The 18,711-nt window shown below is 41.3% G+C and overlaps 1 protein-coding gene across 3 annotated transcripts in view; it reads left to right on the top strand.

Moving 5' to 3' along the window:
• The window catches only part of SEC16B (SEC16 homolog B, endoplasmic reticulum export factor), a 203,089-nt gene that overhangs the window by 69,436 nt on the left and 114,942 nt on the right, over positions 1-18,711 (top strand). For all 3 annotated transcript variants that reach the window (XM_077277621.1, XM_077277622.1, XM_077277623.1), the window contains 3 exons: positions 9,153-9,270; positions 15,907-16,018; positions 17,812-17,917. In XM_077277621.1, coding sequence (XP_077133736.1) covers positions 9,153-9,270; positions 15,907-16,018; positions 17,812-17,917 — 336 coding nt within the window. The remainder of the gene's footprint in view (positions 1-9,152; positions 9,271-15,906; positions 16,019-17,811; positions 17,918-18,711) is intronic.

Genomic DNA, 18,711 nt, shown 5'->3' with positions numbered 1-18,711 from the left:
GCGGTTTTCCACTCATCACCCTGTTTTATCTGCACCAGATTATACGCACCACGAAGATCTATTTTAGTGAACCACCTAGCCCCCTTAATGCGAGCAAACAAATCAGTAAATAATGGCAATGGATACTGGTATTTGACTGTAATCTTATTCAGAAGGCGATAATCTATACAAGGCCTCAGGGAACCATCTTTTTTTGCCACGAAAAAAAAAACCTGCTCCCAGAGGGGACGAAGATGGACGAATATGTCCCTTTTCCAAGGACTCCTTAATATAATTCCGCATAGCAGTATGCTCTGGCAGTGACAGATTAAATAAACGACCCTTAGGGAACTTACTGCCAGGAATCAATTCTATTGCACAGTCACACTCTCTATGAGGAGGGAGTGAATTGAGCTTAGGCTCCTCAAAAACATCCTTATAATCTGACAAAAACGCAGGGATCTCCGAAGGAGTCGATGAAGCGATAGAAATCGGAGGTGCATCATCATGAACCCCCTGACATCCCCAGCTTAGCACAGACATTGTTTTCCAGTCCAGGACAGGATTATGAGTTTGTAACCATGGCAGACCAAGCACTAGTACATCATGTAAATTATACAGTACAAGGAAGCGAATCACCTCCTGATGAACGGGAGTCATGCGCATGGTCACTTGTGTCCAGTACTGCGGTTTATTCATAGCCAATGGTGTAGAATCAATTCCCTTCAGAGGAATAGGAACTTCCAGAGGCTCTAGACTAAAACCGCAGCGTTTAGCAAATGACCAATCCATAAGACTCAGGGCAGCGCCCGAATCCACATAGGCATCGACGGAAATGGAAGACAGTGAAAAAATCAGAGTCACAGACAAAATGAACTTAGACTGCAGAGTATCAATGGCAAAAGATTTATCAACCCTTTTTGTGCGTCTAGAGCATGCTGATATAACATGAGCTGAATCACCACAATAAAAACACAAACCATTTTTCCGCCTATAATTTTGCCGTTCACTTCTGGACTGAATTCTATCACATTGCATAGTCTCAGGTGCCTGTTCAGAAGACACCGCCAACTGGTGCACGGGTTTGCGCTCCCGTAAACGCCGATCAATCTGAATGGCCATAGCCATAGACTCATTCAGACCTGTAGGCGCAGGGAACCCCACCATAACATCCTTAATGGCCTCAGAAAGACCATTTCTGAAGTTTGCAGCCAGGGCGCACTCATTCCACTGAGTAAGCACCGACCATTTCCGAAATTTCTGACAATATATTTCCGCTTCATCATGCCCCTGAGAGAGGGCTAATAAAGCCTTTTCAGCCTGAATCTCTAGGTTAGGTTCCTCATAGAGCAATCCCAATGCCAGAAAAAACGCATCCACACTGAGCAACGCAGGATCCCCTGGTGCCAATGCAAATGCCCAATTCTGAGGGTCGCCCCGTAGGAACGATATAACAATCTTGACCTGTTGAGCAGGGTCTCCAGAGGAGCGAGATTTCAAAGAGAGAAACAATTTACAATTGTTCCTGAAATTCAGGAAGGTAGATCTATCTCCAGAAAAAAACTCTGGAATAGGAATTCTAGGTTCAGACATGGGAGTGTGAACAACGAAATCCTGTATGTTTTGAACCTTTGCCGCGAGATTACTCAGGCTGGAAGCCAAACTCTGGACATCCATGATAAATAGCTAAGATCAGAGCCATTCAAGGGTTAAGAGGAGGTAAGAAGCAGCTAGACAGCAATTAAGGGCTAGGCAGCAAAACTCTGAAGGAAAAAAAAAAAAAAATTTCCTTGGACACTTCTATTCCTCCTGCTTCAGCCCAAACAATTAACACTTTGTGGGCCGGCTATACTGTCATGAATCCCCAATGGCTAGGGATAGCACAGGACAAGCAAAGTATAACAAATATCGGACGAGCTCTAGGGTGATGGAACCTGAGCTGACCGCTGCCCTACGCCTGACAAACGCAACTAGAGATAGCCAGGGAGCGTTCCTACGTTGGTTCTAGACGCCACGCACCAGCCTAAGAGCTAACTAGTACTGCAGAGAAAACAAGACCTCCCTTGCCTCCAGAGGAATTAACCCCAAAGGTATAGTTGCCCCCCACATGTATTGACGGTGAAATGAGAGGAAGGCACACACATAGAGATGATGTATATAGCTTTAGCAAATAGAGGCCCGCTGAAAACTAGAAAGCAGAATGATACAAAAGGGGACTGAGCGGTCAGCAAAAAACCCTAATCAAAAAAAAAATCCTGAGATTACAAGAACCCATGTGCCAACTCATGGCACATGGGGAGAACCTCAGTCCACTAGAGCAACCAGCTAACAAAGAGACATTCTAAGCAAGCTGGACCAAAAACCAAACAACTGAAAATCAGCACTTAGCTTATCCTGAAAGATCTGGGAGCAGGTAGGCAGGAACCAAACAGAGCACATCTGAACACATTGATAGCCGGCAAGGGAAATGACAGAAAGGCCAGGTAAAATAGGAAACACCCAGCCTCTGATGGACAGGTGGAAACCAAAGGCCGCAACCCACCAAAGTCACCCAGTACCAGCAGTAACCACCAGAGGGAGCCCACCAACAGAATCCACAACAGGCATGCACTAGAGTTTTAGTAGATTGAGGGCTGAGGAAGGGTCAGATTCTGGAAATATTTTTGAGTTGGAGGCAACAGGAGATGGCAAAAGTTTGGACGTGCAGTTTGAGGGATAGGGCAGAATCGAGAGTTACTCCAAGGCAGCGGATTTCAGGTCAGGGAGAGAACCTGATGCCGTTTACCATAATAGATAGGTCGGGTAGGGGAGGTGCGTGAGATGGAGGGAAGGTGATGAGTTCGTTTTTGTCTACATTGAGTTTTAGGAAGCAAGAGGTGAAGAAGGAGGATATGGCTGATAGACACTCCGGGATTCTGGACAGCAGAGAGGTGACATCTAGGCCAGAGAGATAGATCTGAGTGTCATCCGCATACAAGTTGTACTGGAAGCCATGGGATTTTATGAGTTGTCCTAGGCCAAGGGTATAGATGGAAAAAAGTAGGGGCCCCAGGACAGAGCCTTGAGGAACTCCAACAGAGAGAGGGTGGGATGAGGAGGTAGTGTGGGAGTGGGAAATGCTAAATATGTGGTCGGAAAGGTATGAGGCAATCCAGGACAGGGCAAGGTCTTTGATGCCAGGGGAAGAAAGAATCTGTAGCAGTAGGCAGTGATCGAATGTGTCGAAGGCAGAGGACAGGTCAAGAAGGAGGAGGATGGAGAACTGTCTGTTAGCTTTGGCTGTAAGTCATTAGTAATTTTGGTCAGGGCAGTTTCGGTGGAGTGGCGGGGGCGGAAGCCAGATTGTAGGTTGTCAAGGAGAGAGTTAGATGAGAGGTGGGAGGAAGGTTGAGCATGGACATGCTGCTCAAGGAGTTTGGAAGTAAATGGGAGCAGTGATATGGGGCGATAGCTGGGCATAGCAGTTGGGTCAAGATTAGTTTTTTTGAGGATGTGTGTGATGGTGGCATGTTTGAATGCAGATGGGAAGGTACCAGAAGATAGCGAAAAGTTGAAGAGATGGGTTAGGGCTAGAGTGAGCATGTTAGTGAGGTTGGGGAGCAGGTGGGAAGAGATGGGGTCGAGTGCACAGGTGGTGAAGTGTGATTTTGAAAGGAGGTGAGTGAGCTCTCCTTCAGTGATGTTGGAGAGGGAGGTTATTAGGGAAGGGCAGAGGTCTGGTATATGGAGTGGTTGGGGTGGTGGAACAGTAAAGGTTTGCCTTGTTTGGTCGATCTTATTTTTGAAGTAGGTGGCAAAGTCCTTGGCAGAGGTGAAGGGAGTTGGAGGTGGCAGTGGTGGGCGGAGGAGAGAGTTGAATGTGCTGAACAGTTGTTTTGGGTTGTAGGATAGTGAAAATACAAGGTTAGTGAAATAGGTCTGTTTAGCAGAGGAGTGGGCTAATTTGAAAGCAAGTGTAGCTTGTTTGAAGACAGTGAAGTTGTCTGGAAGATGTGTTTTCTTCCAACGTGACCATGGATGCTTGTCAATGTTTTTTGGTGAGATTGTTATGCCAGGGTTGCCTATTGATTTGTTGCACTTTGCCATGCAGGAGAGGGGCGACTGAGTCTATGGCTGATGTGAGGGTAGCGTTATAGAAAGCGGTGGTGCTGTCCATGTCGTGGAGTGAAGATATGGAGGACAGAAGTAGTAGAGAGTCTGTGAATGTCTAGGTGTGCAAGGTTTCTGCAAGGATGTGCTAGTGGCTGGACATGGGGGGCAGGTGAGGCGGACAATGATGAGAAGGTGAGTAGATGGTGGTCAGATAGGGGGAAGGGAGAGGTTGTGAGATTAGATAGGGAACAGAGGCGGGTGAAGATGAGGTCTAGTGTATATCCATCTGTGTGGGTGGCTGTGGAGGACCACTGAGTAAGTACTAAGGATGAGGTAAGGGACAGGAGTTTGGAGGCTGCTGGCTGGCAGTTGTCAGTAGGGATATTAAAGTCGCCCATGATGATGGTGGGGATGTCAGCAGAGAGAAAGTGAAGAAGTCAGGTGGAGAATTGGTCAATGAAGGCAGTGGCTGAGCCTGGTGGTCGGTATATGACAGCCATTTGGAGATTAGAGGGAAAGTAGATACGGACAGAGTGAACCTCGAAAGAAGGGAGGCTAAGGGAGGGTAGGGGTTGGATAGGGTTGAAGGAGCAGTTTTTGGAAAGAAGGAAACCCACTCCTCCGCCATGTCTGTTGCCAGAGCTGGAAGTGTGGATAAAGTGGAGGCCACCATAACTCAGTGCAGCAGGGGAGGCCTTGTCGGGAGGCGTCAGCTAGGTCTCAGTGAGGGCCAGGAACGAAAGGTTACGGGAAGTAAAGTGATCGTGGATCACGTGGAGTTTGTTGCAGACGGAGCGGGCATTCCAAAGTTCCCCAGAGAGAGGAAGCAGGGGGGTGGGGTTAAGTGGCATAGATTTTAAGTGTGAGTGATTGCGGTAGTTTCTCTTAGTGTGAGAAGTAAAGGGGTGAGGATTAGTGGGATGTATGAGGTGGGGGGGCAGGATTGGGGGATATGTCACCAGCAGTGAGAAGAAGCAGAGAACGGGAAAACAGATAGGTGAAGGAGAGTGGTCGGCCTATATTATATTTTAGTAGGAGAGGTCTGAGCTTAAGGAGCAGGTCTGCAGATGAAGCGAGGTAGGGTGTAAGAGAGAGGGGGAGATAGTTATTTGGTTCGAGAGTGCAGGGGTTTGGTGATAGCGAAGGAGGATGAGGATTAGTGGAGCAAAATGGTGAAGGCAAATGTGAGCATGGTTAAAGAGCAAGGTGAGAAAAGAAAAGGTAAGTAAAATTAGAAGACAGTGATTAGTCTTACCGTCTGACTGATTTCTGGACTATTTCTGGTATATTTCTGATGTTACACTTAAACGATGTAATTTCAAATGATGTCACATCTGACCAAGGTCATATCTGACCTGCTCCATTCAACTTATACCATTCAAGTGTCCATGAAATGAAGCCAGGTGAAAGAGAGGGGTGGAGGATGGAGCAGGACAGTTTGCAGCAGGGAGCAATTAACAGATTGCAGTTAATAGAACATTTGACTAGCATCAAAGATGAAGACAGAGGCAGGATAAGATCGAACGATGGGGTTAGGAGCATACATATGTCAATATGCATTCAGTAAATTTGCAGTATCATACATGAAATTAAAGGCAGGGAAAAAGCAGCAGCATACCAGTTAGAACAGAGGGAGAGAAGTACATAGGGTTCTGGGGTGCAGTGGGTATTCCAGATTAGGAGATAGTTCAGACGTACCAGTTAGAACAGAGAGAGATAAGTACATGGGGGTTCTGTGGTGCAGTGGGTTTTCCAGATTATGAGATAGTTCAGATGTACTTGTGGATGAAAGCAGATGGATCAGGGCATGACAGCATGGAGGAGAATATACCATGGGTTACCATTCTGGTATAATTCTGATGTTACACTTAAAAGATGTTACACTTAAAAGATGTCACTTCAAATGATGTCACATCTGACCAAGGTCATTTCTGACCTGCTCCATTCAACTTGTACCATTCAAGTTTCACATTGATTCTTGGGGACCTGTTGTGAATTTACTTTTTGCTCCCTCTAGTGGTTACTAGTTTTTTGACTCTGGTTTTTCTGTCATTCCTTTTATCCGCACCTGGGTCGTTAGTTAAGGGTGTTGCTATTTAAGCTCCCTGGACCTTCAGTTCAATGCCTGGCAACGTAGTTATCAGAGCTAGTCTGCTGTGCTCTTGTCTACTGATCCTGGTTCCAGTTATATCAGCTAAGTCCGCTTTTTGCTTTTTGCTATTTTGTTTTGGTTTTGTATTTTTGTCCAGCTTGTTCCAAATATATATCCTGACCTTTGCTGGAAGCTCTAGGGGGCTGGTGTTCTCCCCCCGGACCGTTAGACGGTTCGGGGGTTCTTGAATTTCCAGTGTGGATTTTGATAGGGTTTTTGTTGACCATATAAGTTACCTTTCTTTATTCTGCTATCAGTAAGCGGGCCTCTCTGTGCTAAACCTGGTTCATTTCTGTGTTTGTCATTTCCTCTTACCTCACCGTTATTATTTGTGGGGGGCTTCTATCCAGCTTTGGGGTCCCCTTCTCTGGAGGCAAGAAAGGTCTTTTGTTTTCCTCTACTAGGGGTAGCTAGATTCTCCGGCTGGAGCGTGTCATCTAGAATCAAAGTAGGAATGATCCCCGGCTACTTCTAGTGTTGGCGTTAGGAGTAGATATATGGTCAACCCAGCTACCACTGCCCTATGAGCTGGATTTTTGTATTCTGCAGACTTCCACGTTCCTCTGAGACCCTCGCCATTGGGGTCATAACAGGGACCACTCTTAAGCTACAGTACATGTAAAAACCTGACGCTAGTACACAAATTTTCTTTTGCTTCTATGTAATATTAACTTGTTTAATGCATGATTAGATTATACCTTTTCCAGCAAATTGTAAATATAGTGCAACAGCGCTGCTCATCGGCACTTCTTCAAAGGGCGGCCTACCGGAGGATTCTCCTGTTCTCCTGTAGGCCAGTCCAAACCTGACTACCAGGTTGATGAATTCTTTGTATTGCTGGTAAAGACGTAAAAAAAATCATAAAAGCTTATACTCATTTTCCTGCTGCCATAGTTCCCCACCGGGACCTCCATTTGCTCCTTCTGGTCACTCTTAGGATCTTACAACACTCATTTTTTTCCCATTTCTGGCCCTAAGTTTATTATTCTTTGGGGCCTGGAGAGACCATAGCAATTTCAGACTGGCCCACAGGAAAATAGGTGTGCAGCAGTGGGGTAGTTAGGGCAGCCTGGTGGCTCAGTGATCAGCACTGTAGCTTTGCAGCGCTGGGGTAACAAACTACCAAGGTTATATAGAAGCAGAGGTAAATTTGTGAACAAGGGTAGGTAATGTTGAATAGTAGGGCCCCAGATTCAGTGTCACTGGTGGGCCTTTCAGCAGTTTCGATTCAGCAAAGTTTTATTCAGATCAAGTAGAATTTACCGTCCAGTACAAGTGAATTTGCCTGAAACGAATTTTAGGAAATTTGCTCATCTCTATTCAGGAGGGTAAACACAACTGTAACCAGCTATAAATGAAATCACACCCTCTGATTTTACAAGTATTGTAAGAACAGTGAAGGGATTTCAGGTTCTCTTAGGGGATTCATCAGGTAGAAAATGCCGTCCTATATGCATGTAGCATGAAATACAGCAGGAGGAGCTGAGTATATTGATATATGGTTTTGTGGGAAAAGATTTATTTATATTAGCTTAATATTGATCTAAAACTCTGATAATTTTAAGGGTTGGATAGTGAATAGTCTTAGGCAGTGTACACACACGAAATGCAGTCAGTCATTGAGTGAGACCACCCACTGGACTCCTAAGCTCAAAATTAGCAAAGTTAAAAAAAAATTGCAAGAAATATAGATTATTTCCCACAAAATGAATAATCAATCTACATAACTCTTTCTGCTGAGTCCTTACAAAATTTGCAGCCCACTATGATGAGACATGTTTGAATAAATTTTCTTACAAAAAAAGGGAAAAAATAGAACAATTTTTTTTAATAAATAAAGCTAAATGATAACTTTGAGAAACAATAGCATTTTTTTTTCCACTTTTGACAAACGTCCTTGCCAGGATTTCCTTCTCCATCTCCTTTTTTTACATTATGGCAGATGAGCGCTAATTTCTGATCGTGACCTTACAAAGTTATTGTACTTTTTGCAGCTAAGCATCATAAGCCGGGTCTGTTTTTTTTTTTCCTTTGTCTTTTACAAGCGTGACCTTCATAGACAATCACGCTGAAGGGCTTAGCAGGGACAAATATTCTAAAATATTTGTAGGACTTTTTGTCTATAAGAAACTATTCTGTTCTCATCCATAATCATGATTCTGTAAAATGTTGGCTATAGAGCTCTTAAAAAAATAAAATTTTGTAGATTCATAAGACTTCTGGCCTTAAATAGGGAGAAATTAAAGAACATGTGTGTGTTGGAGGCACCAAAATTTTTTTAAACCCCAAGGTGTCCAAAATGTTTCTTAATTACAGTTACTTGGCAGGTTACGTGGATAACACAGTTGGTCCTTAAAATACATTGGAGCACAGATGGTAAACGCAGTAGAAGTGAAGCCAAAAGGTTCCCATGGTCATTTGAAAAACAAATACATTGCTAAAGTATCCTTAGAAAACAAAAAAGTTACTTCTTTAACTTTTTTTTTATTACAAAGTAATGAGTAGAAGTGAGCCTTCACCCTCGAAATGACATATGGATCCATTGTCTCCCCAATAACCTTAAATTTCACATTTGCCCCAACCATTGTTTTGCAGTGTACCAATAACTACAATGGAAATGAAAGGTTATTTCATCCTAATTTAAGTTTTTCTTTTAGTCTGATGGGACAACCCTCACCCATTTGACCTAGCAGATCTTTTGGATAGAGGGGCATCCCAATCGGAAGATTTGATGCCTCCATGTGCTACATTTCATCTTAATGTTTGCCATATAATGCCACATTTCCCATGTAGTTTAGATCTTTTTAGGTTTGGCTATATACACTGGACTTTCTGGAAGAAACCAATATTTATATACTGTAGGATGCTATATATGCCATTTATGAATTCCACAATCTTTGACAATAATATCATATTTTATGTAAAACAGTTCGGTGGGGATAAAAAGTGGGGAGACTGGAGACCTCATTTGGCCGTGATGCTGTCCAACCCAATGTCAGATCCCGAGATGAACCAGCGGGCTATTTTTGCCATGGGGGACAATCTAGGTAGGTTATGTCCTCAATTCCCTAACTTTTGAAGTGAAGTGTCTAATCAAAATGTACAAAGATCGTTGTGAAGGGAGGAGAAGGAGGTCAGTTGTGACATCATCTATTGTAATTGGTGGATCCTATTTTATTAGGTTTGTATAGAGGTCCTACCTGTGATTATTTTGCCTTGCCTGATGAAGGGACCTGAGTAGTATCGAAAGCTTGCAATTTGTTACCATCTTTTCAATTAGCCATTAAAAGGTATCAACCACTGAGGACTCTCACGTCTAAATATGTTTCTATCTACTGGCTAACACGGTACAAAGTTATATATCTTTCCTGTATAAGGGTCTGGTTAGACGGGTCGACCAGCAGCCCAATGCGACCGACAACTGGTAAACTCTACCGATCTGTGGTTATTTCAATGCCTGTTTACACAATCAGACCTAATCAAACTGAGCAATGTATACTAGATTGTTTAGTACGCCTAGGCTGCCATAGTTCTCAGCAGCGCGAGTCCTGTTTACACCTGACGATGCACCGCCAAGAACAATTATGCAGCATTAAAGATCATTTCACTCGATGAACAAGTGTGTTACTTGCTCATCGGGTGATTGGCAATCGTGAAACGAGGTTTTTAACAATGCTCGTTCATGATTATCTTGCAGTGTAAATGCCACTTAAGTTAGTCCAAGTAGGCAATAAGAAAATATCAAAATTTTGTGATATGAAAAAAACCCCAAAACATTGGCACTTTAAAAAAAAAATAAAATACATATACTACAGAAACCTGACTTAAACATTTGGTAAATTTCTGATGATAGCTTTCTTTTAAGTCAGTGTCTGACCCGTTAAAGAACCTTGACACGTGAGTTAGAGATAGAAGCCTAACCAGAGACACCCATCTACCGACGGCCCGTTTCAGAGTTCCAAATCCTAGTCAGTGCCGATCTCAGTACCTATTCTGAGTCCGTGACTAGGCTGCAAGTGTGGGGCTCTGGAGACAATATTTCTATGGATGTCTGTATTGACCAGTACTCACACCAAGAACTTCATCAGATAGCTTCAACTCGACTGCGGAGGCATGTAAGAAGATTCCAGAAGAAGGTTATTCTCATGATGAATTCTTGTATTATGTTTAATAGTAACTGCAATAACTGCAGTAGGTAAAAAAACAATTCTGAACCAGAGATGAGCCTGGAGAGATGGCTGACAAACACTAACTGGGGACAAAGGATGGGGTGACATACATCAAAGCTGGGATACAGGGAGAGAGACAGGACAAACTTCTAAAGGCAAACCTGACTATACAGCAACAACAATGCAAGGATAATACAATACTGTATGATTCCCAAGTTTTGGGACATGACAGTAACTGTTGGTCACTTGAGATGCTTTTAATGCACCTACTGGAGAGGTCTTCATGAGGATATCCTGATATTGTAGGACGCTTTACAGGCTATGCTTCTTAGAGAAAAATGCTCCACGAATGTGTGATCCTCACCACCGTTCCAGATTCTTCTGTGGGTGCTGTCCTTTATATCCACTAAAATAAAAGCCTATGCGATAGCTGTTTTAAATGTTCAGGGAGGACATAGAGTTCAGGAGAGTTATCAGAGAGTTTTAAGACAGTCTTTGAAAATGTACCTCTGAAGCTTTAAAAGACATTTCATTATGCAGGAACTAAAAATATGAAAAAGGACATCTTTTGAGATCCTGCTATTAGGTGGTTTAGGATTTGTGAGCTTTTAAAGATGTCAGGGAAAACTCCCCTGTCCTGAATTTAGTGAGTAATGTATGCAGTGAAAGATGGCGGAAGAGCTGCAGCTGCCTTTATATAGTCCATACTATGCAGAAATAAGGGACACCTCTATGAATGAATTCCAGATCTAATGTATAAAAATCTCTGGCTGACAATTAGGGAAAGTAACACAGATTTTTCTACTGCAAAAAATAGAGTGTTGGCACCAAACCTGTCGATAACGGCGAGTTCGACCAATGTTCTTCTAAATGTGCATGGGACCATAAAGTTCACTGATATCCCTATACCTAGATAACTTGGGCCCCTGCTTAATATCCCTCCCTGATAATAATATATATTCATCTTTTATATTAAACCTCAATATAGTTAATAAAAGCTCTGTCTCACAATGGACATCCCCTTTCAAAATGCAGACCTCATGGCCAGCCAAGCTCTTGCCTTGTAGTAGAAAAATGTAGAATTGCATGGCCGTCTGTGTAATAAAAGGACAACTTGAGCCTGCCAGAATGGGAGCAGCTTTTACTGAACGACTTTCTTCTCTGACTTAGGCTAGATTCACACATCCAAAATTCATGGTCTGATAGTGGATCGTGATGTCCAGACCAGCCACAAGTCTGCTGGCCCAAACGCAACATTCTCATAGGTATAAGTGAGGCTGTTGGGTTTGAGTCCAGAGACCCGCTACTGTTTTTGACATTGTGGTCCACACTCATACAGTGAGTTTTAGAACAAAAAAACGGAGAGTCCATCAGTATAAGGAGCTCTGGTTCTGGCGGACTCAAGCTATCCTTTTATTGTCGGACCAGCTTTATAGAGGAGGGTCCAGGGCATATGGACAGTGATCTGCTGATGTATGTAGCGTGGTGAATAATTCTAAATGTGTTTTGTTACTTCTCTTTCACTGATCCTCATTTAGAACCAGAATTATATTTCAGAGCTGAATTCACAATTCTGCAGGCTCCAGAGCTCAAATCTCCCATCATTCCCTTCTGGTACAATATAAGCTTGTTCTAGTCAATTGCATTTTCAGTAGTTTATTCCTCAACTTTCGCTGCACGATAATTACCTCTCAGTCCTATTTAATTGAATAAGACTAAACTGCAATACCAGACATTGCCACTAGAGAAGAGTGGCGCTGTGTCTGGAGAAAAAAAAACTTTTTTTTATTATAATCTTAAACATTGCAGTTCACTGTTAGTAAATTCTGAAAATGAATGACTTTATTATCTTGGGTCCTCGCTGTGCCTAGATACGTTGATTAAATCGCTAATGTCATTGGAATATCCTTTCTCTGAATAGAATGAATAGTTTTGCTAATGGGTTAAACTCTGACCTTTTTTTTTAAAGTTTTAATATTTTTACTGTCCTCCCTTGCGATCAGAAAATGTGCTTCAAAACTATGGCAACCTAATTGTGACCCCAAGAAAAAAAAATGACCCTGGAGAATAATTAGCAGCCTATGGACGATGTTTGTATCCTGCGCGTCTGCATCGAATATGCGTTATCTATAGGTCAACTGGGGACGTAAAGCTACCTGATTATTTTTTTTTTCCTTACAGTATTAATTGGCTTTCAGATCACATCTAGGAATAAAAAAAAAGTATAAAACACGAGCAAACGCATTTACATGACTGCAGTTTGGACCAAAATACATTAGCAGCACTTTTGATCTAATCTCTGAATCAATTTGCATCTGTTTGCTAGCAATTTGCAAGAGTTCTGTCCTGATGCTCTTCTTTGCAGCATAACTTTTATGTAAAAGAGCGAAGCTGAATTTTCCCAGTGTTCTTTGCCAGAATACCATAAATCGGCGGTCATTTGGGTTAGATGTTAAATGTATTTCAACAAGGTATTGAAAGTATTGATTTAAGAGAACCAAACAGATTCGTATTAGAAACACCCATTGTATAGTTTTCGTTTTATCCCTTGTGCCCATGATATGGGTCACTTGCAAGTCAGTTGGAAGTCCATGGCAAGAAAAAGTAGAATAAAGCAGCAGGTTGCACAGGCGACCTGATGCCCCACTCAAATCTATGGCGCTGATAAAGATAGCTCCATTCAACTCCTCCTGCCCACGGTCTTAGGGTTGGGGGAAATATGGGAGATGAATTCCCCCTTTCTGGTGAGGATTCCACCAATCTAACAATTAATCACCAAGATGATGATTATTGTAGTTGATAATTTGTCCACGCTGTATTATTTTTTAATGGGATTTTGTGTAAAAAAAAAATAAATCATTTTTTAATACTCTCCTAGTTCTCCTAGTTCTTGTTTTTGATGCCACGCTTGTTTGCACGTGAAAAAAAGAAGTGTTTTACATCCACAGCAAAATGAATGAGATTTCCAAAATCTTATTCACAAGGTGCTTTTTCTGTTCCTCGTGTTTTTTTGTTCTGTGATGCATTTTTTTTTAAATTTAACATTTTCAATTGAGATCAAATTTTCTTAGCAACAGAAAATGTGCAAAAAACCCCCCACAAAAAACTGTATAGGCGCTATAAACTTTATATATTTGTTTTATAGGCAAAAAGGGGGGAGGGATGTAGGGGGAAAACAGGAAGTTGGGAAGGTCCTCTTAAATATTTGGCCATGCAAAGGGTGCACAGAGTGCATGTACTTGGTTTGAACAGTCATTCTGTGCTGACAAACTTTAAAGAGTATTTTCAGGTGGAAGTTTTCAAAGTCTACAACAGAAAACTTCCTGTGGGTATATTCACACTGAGGTTTTTTAATGTGTATTTTTAAGATAATCCACTTCAAATTCAACATCAAAAACTGCCCCAAATATTATTTGAATACTCATTGAGTTGGATTTTTAAAGCAGATCGGCTTCAAAATCCATGTAAAAAAACCCTCTATGTGAACATAGCCTTAGAATGAATTTAGAAAGCTCATTCCCGATTACCCATGTAAAAATGGTGGTGATCACCCGACAAACGAATAAAACGCTGATTCATAAGGTGATTAGATCATTTATGCTGGCAGAAAATTCGTAATTATCAGCAGCACATCACCCAGTGTAAGCAGGGCATGTGCTGCGATAACATGACGTATGGGGGCAGAGCAATCGTATTAATGATCGTTCTCTTCCCAGTAGTACTCGTCAGCTAGCATACGCCAAACAACTTGTATATAGACAATAGATACTCGTTAATAGGCTGAAATCGGCCTATGTAAATGGACCTTAAAGGGAATGTGTCATGAGAAAATTATATATTGTTTATATTATGTTTTAATTTTACAGGTTTTTTTATATTAGGTTTTTGTTATTTTTATTTTTTTTTTACAAATTTGGGGATTTGTTTTCATGCCATGATCTGTGTTTAAAATTAGTAATCTTGCTACTTTCCCACTGGAGACTGGGGCTTTTTTTAGACTTATACTTCCTGTCCTTTCAGGAAGAGTTTTCAGCAGGCTCATTATGATAACAGACAAAATTACAATGACTGATAACACCTCTATACACAGCTATAGGTGACAATAGGTGATGTCTCACCTGACCTTGCTGTGTGGGCCCCTAACCAAGTAATCATGATTACAACTATTGTGTCACACCTTTAATTGTGGGTAAAGGGGAGCCTCAGCAGATGACCAGCCTGTTACTGAAAATAAATCTCCACACAAGACCCAGTACTAATATTACCACCATATAGTGACCATATAGTAGTAGATATCAGTTTTGCAGATCATATAGGAGATTACAGTAGAGTTATAGATGGTGACTTACAGTTGACGTTCTTCCTGATGGAGTTGTTAACTTTTCCTTCTTTTCCATCTGGCCCAGACCAACATGACAACTTCTCCAGCCAAGACTCGTCAGCAGAGATTACAACAAAGACACATTTCACTTCTCAATTTCCAGCCATCACCATCTATTCCCAACCTGCACAAATTCCTAATTCTACTGTCACTCCAACACTGAGCCGCTGCTGCTGTATGTGACCCTGTTACTGCACCTACTTTGTGGTCCAAAGAAACGTGCTCCACCACTGTGCCTCTTATATAGTAATAGTGGCTCCTTTGTGCCCTCTAGATGGTAAAATCGCCCCCTAGAAAATATTAATGCGCTGTTCAAGCACCCAGGAAAATAATGTCAACATTTTGACCATAGAAAGTGATAATGCTCAATGCGCACCATTGATGGTCACAATACCCTAAGTGCCCCCATAACAATAATGGTTCTTAAGTGTCCACTTAACTGTTAATAATGTCCCCTGAGTCCCTCCAGCTCCCCTATACACAATGTGATCCCCCTACACCTCCACAGAACAGTAGTACAGAGAGATCGTGTTTGCCTGCTCTACTGCAGAGATTAACTATATTGGCATGCCAATGTGCATGTCAATATAGTTAACAGCACAAGTAGCTCCGAGTGCAGGGCCTGAGACAAACACACCCTTTGCCTCCCCCCGGTAGCTACGCTACTGCCCCTTTCCCTTCACAATGACCTTTGCACACGCTCATTACGGTAGATGATTCAATAAAAAAAGTAAGGTTGAGGTTTTACCTTTGCGGCTATGTACATGTGTTGTTTCCTTAAACAACAAGAAGTGAGAGTCTACGATAGCCCAGGTGGCCAGTGTGAACATTTCAAGATCTCAAAATGTTGTATGATTATAAAAAAATTGTATTATATAAAAAAGTGTTTAAAATATATTACATATACAGTATATATACAGATTGTGATATTGAAAAAAATCCAAAAATGTTAAAGAAAATATTTAATACAAAAACCTTATTTAAACAGTAGTCATTTTCTGATTCCACATTCCCTTTAAAGGTGGGATTGCTACACAGCTTGCAAAAGTACAATAAAAAAAATATAGTGCAATGAATACTTTCTAACTGTTTTCTAACTGAGCACAACACTTCTTATCTTTTTATATACTTAGTTCTTAAGGGTCTTACAGAGGCAGGACACTGCTGTTATCTGACAGCTGGCATCTCCCTTGGCAAGATCTCAGAGAAATCAGACCGTCTAGTTCTGCTGGGCAGTAATCAAAAGTAAGTCTGCGACTGTACTGAGAAAATAACAATCACATAATGTACTTGAATGCTCGAGTATTTACTACTTAAAAGGGGCTTATAGTTTTTGATCAATAGTGCGAAAAAATAAAAAGTCAGAAATGTCCAAGATCACTAAAATTTATCATATGCTTCAGTTTGCCACCACGGTCCCCGATATCAGCCATTGGGTTCCAGTGCTTATTTACATACATATTTACATATAGACCAACGTATAGTTTAACCCATTAACGACTGAGGAATTTCAATTTTTGCATTTTTTGCTTCCTTTTCTTCCAAGAGCCAAAACTTTTTTTGTTTTTTTTCTGTTGACAAATGAGGCTTTACCATACAATTTAATGAAAAACTGGAAAAAAATCCAGGTGTGGTGGAATTGCTAAAGGAAATGAAAGGAAGTGAGCGGCCACCCGCTGCTCTCACTTCCTGTTGATTGCTTGTAGGTCCGAAGGAGGGGACAGTGACGCTAGCGCTGATTTGTCATAGCGCTCACTTGTCAAAAGAAGAGCACAAGAGACCTGGGAATGCGAGTGCTGACAGCGCGGGAACGGCGCCGGCACAGGAGGGAAGTAGAAGTGTTTTTATTTTAACGGGGGCAAACATTCATATTGAGAAGGAGCTGTCTTATTATGGAAAACCGCTTTAACACCAGGATTCGTAGGACTGAGTTAGGAAGTAGTTGCAGATTATTGAATAGCAGGAAGGAGTTTACTGGAGAGATAAGATGACACAGAGAAGTGAAGTGAAAGATGAAGCAAACTGCAATAATACGTGTGGTAAGTGAAAGCTATGCTTCCTGAATACTCAGGCAGCACATGGCTGCCTGAGCCAGCCTTAAAAAGTCTGGGAAAACTAGTAAATTTGCATGGACTGGTACAACGGGATCCAGCCATAGAGAAAGGAAACAAGGTCCGTCACCTGAGCCTGTAGAGCTGACTAACATCAGTAGGGCAATTACGGTAATTTATGCCTTTATTTCTTATTTTCTTTGCATTATGTTTATATTATTAACTACACAGGTTACAGAAAGCGTTTCCAATGATTTTTGCAATCCAATCCCATATGCCAAGTGTTAAACTATATTTAAATTGACCCTATGTTATAAAATCATTCATTGCCGCCCAAAGTTGCTCTGGCAGCACAATCACAAATCATCTGAAATAATTCAGATACTGTTGTGTGTCTCTTTGACAAACAGTTGAGATAAACACAAGCGGAGAAAGGTGTGGATGTGATCCAAGGCCCCTATTGTCTGATGGACCGTTCTTCACAGCGTGGTGTCTGTATTGTTGGCCTCCGTCACACGTAATTTCACGTTGTATCTCACAGGTGGATTTTCGACTGGAACAAAAATAACGATCTGGGTTGCTTTCAAATGAAATCTACAATTAATTTTATCCAAAAAAAATGATTGAAATGTCAGTTTTATAAATTATAGTATATGAACGACAGGAGAAACATAGAGGCCCAAAATGTGAGGAAAATTACATGTTTCATATTTTTTGTTTGACAAATTATACAAATTCCGACAAAATATGGAAACTCAAAACATGTAAAGAATGTTTACCCAGTACGCGTCGGATCTTCCACTGGGGGGCAATGTCTTGCTTTAGATTTGCTCTCGCTATAGGAATAGTATTAGATCTTTATGTCATATTTGTATTTTTCCTGTAATTTTTTTTCTTGGAATCTTTGTGTGCGATTCATTGTCTGCAGCCTCTGCTGTGCCCTTTGTACATCTATGTGATAACTATCTTTTTTCTGCTCTCTTTCAGCCAGAGCTTTAAGAAATTTGCCAGCACGGCGAACATCCAGCGCAGTGAAATTTTGGAATACTGCCAAATTTTGGGAAAAATCAGTCATTTTAGCCCCTCGTTCCAGGTACTGAATTCCTGTGTAACCCTCAAAGACCTTATTTTTATAATAATTTTCCATACATAAAGAATTTCAGGTCGTTTTTGACTGCTTGGTTTCTACGGCTTCTTTATCTTATTTGTATCACCTGCTTCTTAGACAGAAGAGTTAAAGATCTGTTGTATGTGATGTAACTTCTCATATGTTTCGCCTTATGCTTTTCTTTGCCTGCTTAGAACAGACACACTTTCATCAGATTTGTTGTAACATCTTAATTTTGGCAGCAGTGGATAGACTTTTTGTTTTAGATATATTTCACTTGCTTTGCGTTGGACGTTTTCGTTGAGATTCTCCTTCCTTTTTGTTCTGTTGGGTCAAAATTTCTGATAGAATCCAAAGAAAAATGCTTGACCGGAGGTCCAACAAAGAATAATTTTTCAAAAAGATCTAAGCTACATATGAACTGATCAAATTATAAAAAGAATGTCAGTAACGCTGGTCTCTCAACTTACGATGCCATGGACCGTGCCGATGTGGTAAAGGCAATCATCACATTGGTTTGGGGATGAGTAGACATCCATCAGAATTATGGACTGTAGACTGGAGTTGACCAAATCCGAACATATTCACCCAACTCTACTGTAGACATCTATCACTGATAATCTTAATGACTCATTATGGTTTTCCAATGGTGTCCGTAAAAAAAATTTTTCCGTCCATGATATTTTGATAAGCTGTCCAGAAAAAATAAAAAAAGTCAAGTTGACAACTTTAACGCATGCGCCAGGAATATATCTGCGTCTACATGCCGATACCTATAT

Source organism: Ranitomeya variabilis, chromosome 8 (assembly GCF_051348905.1).
Source record: "Ranitomeya variabilis isolate aRanVar5 chromosome 8, aRanVar5.hap1, whole genome shotgun sequence".
NCBI classification, from domain to species: domain Eukaryota; kingdom Metazoa; phylum Chordata; class Amphibia; order Anura; family Dendrobatidae; genus Ranitomeya; species Ranitomeya variabilis.
This window is presented reverse-complemented; position numbering and strand designations above follow the sequence as displayed.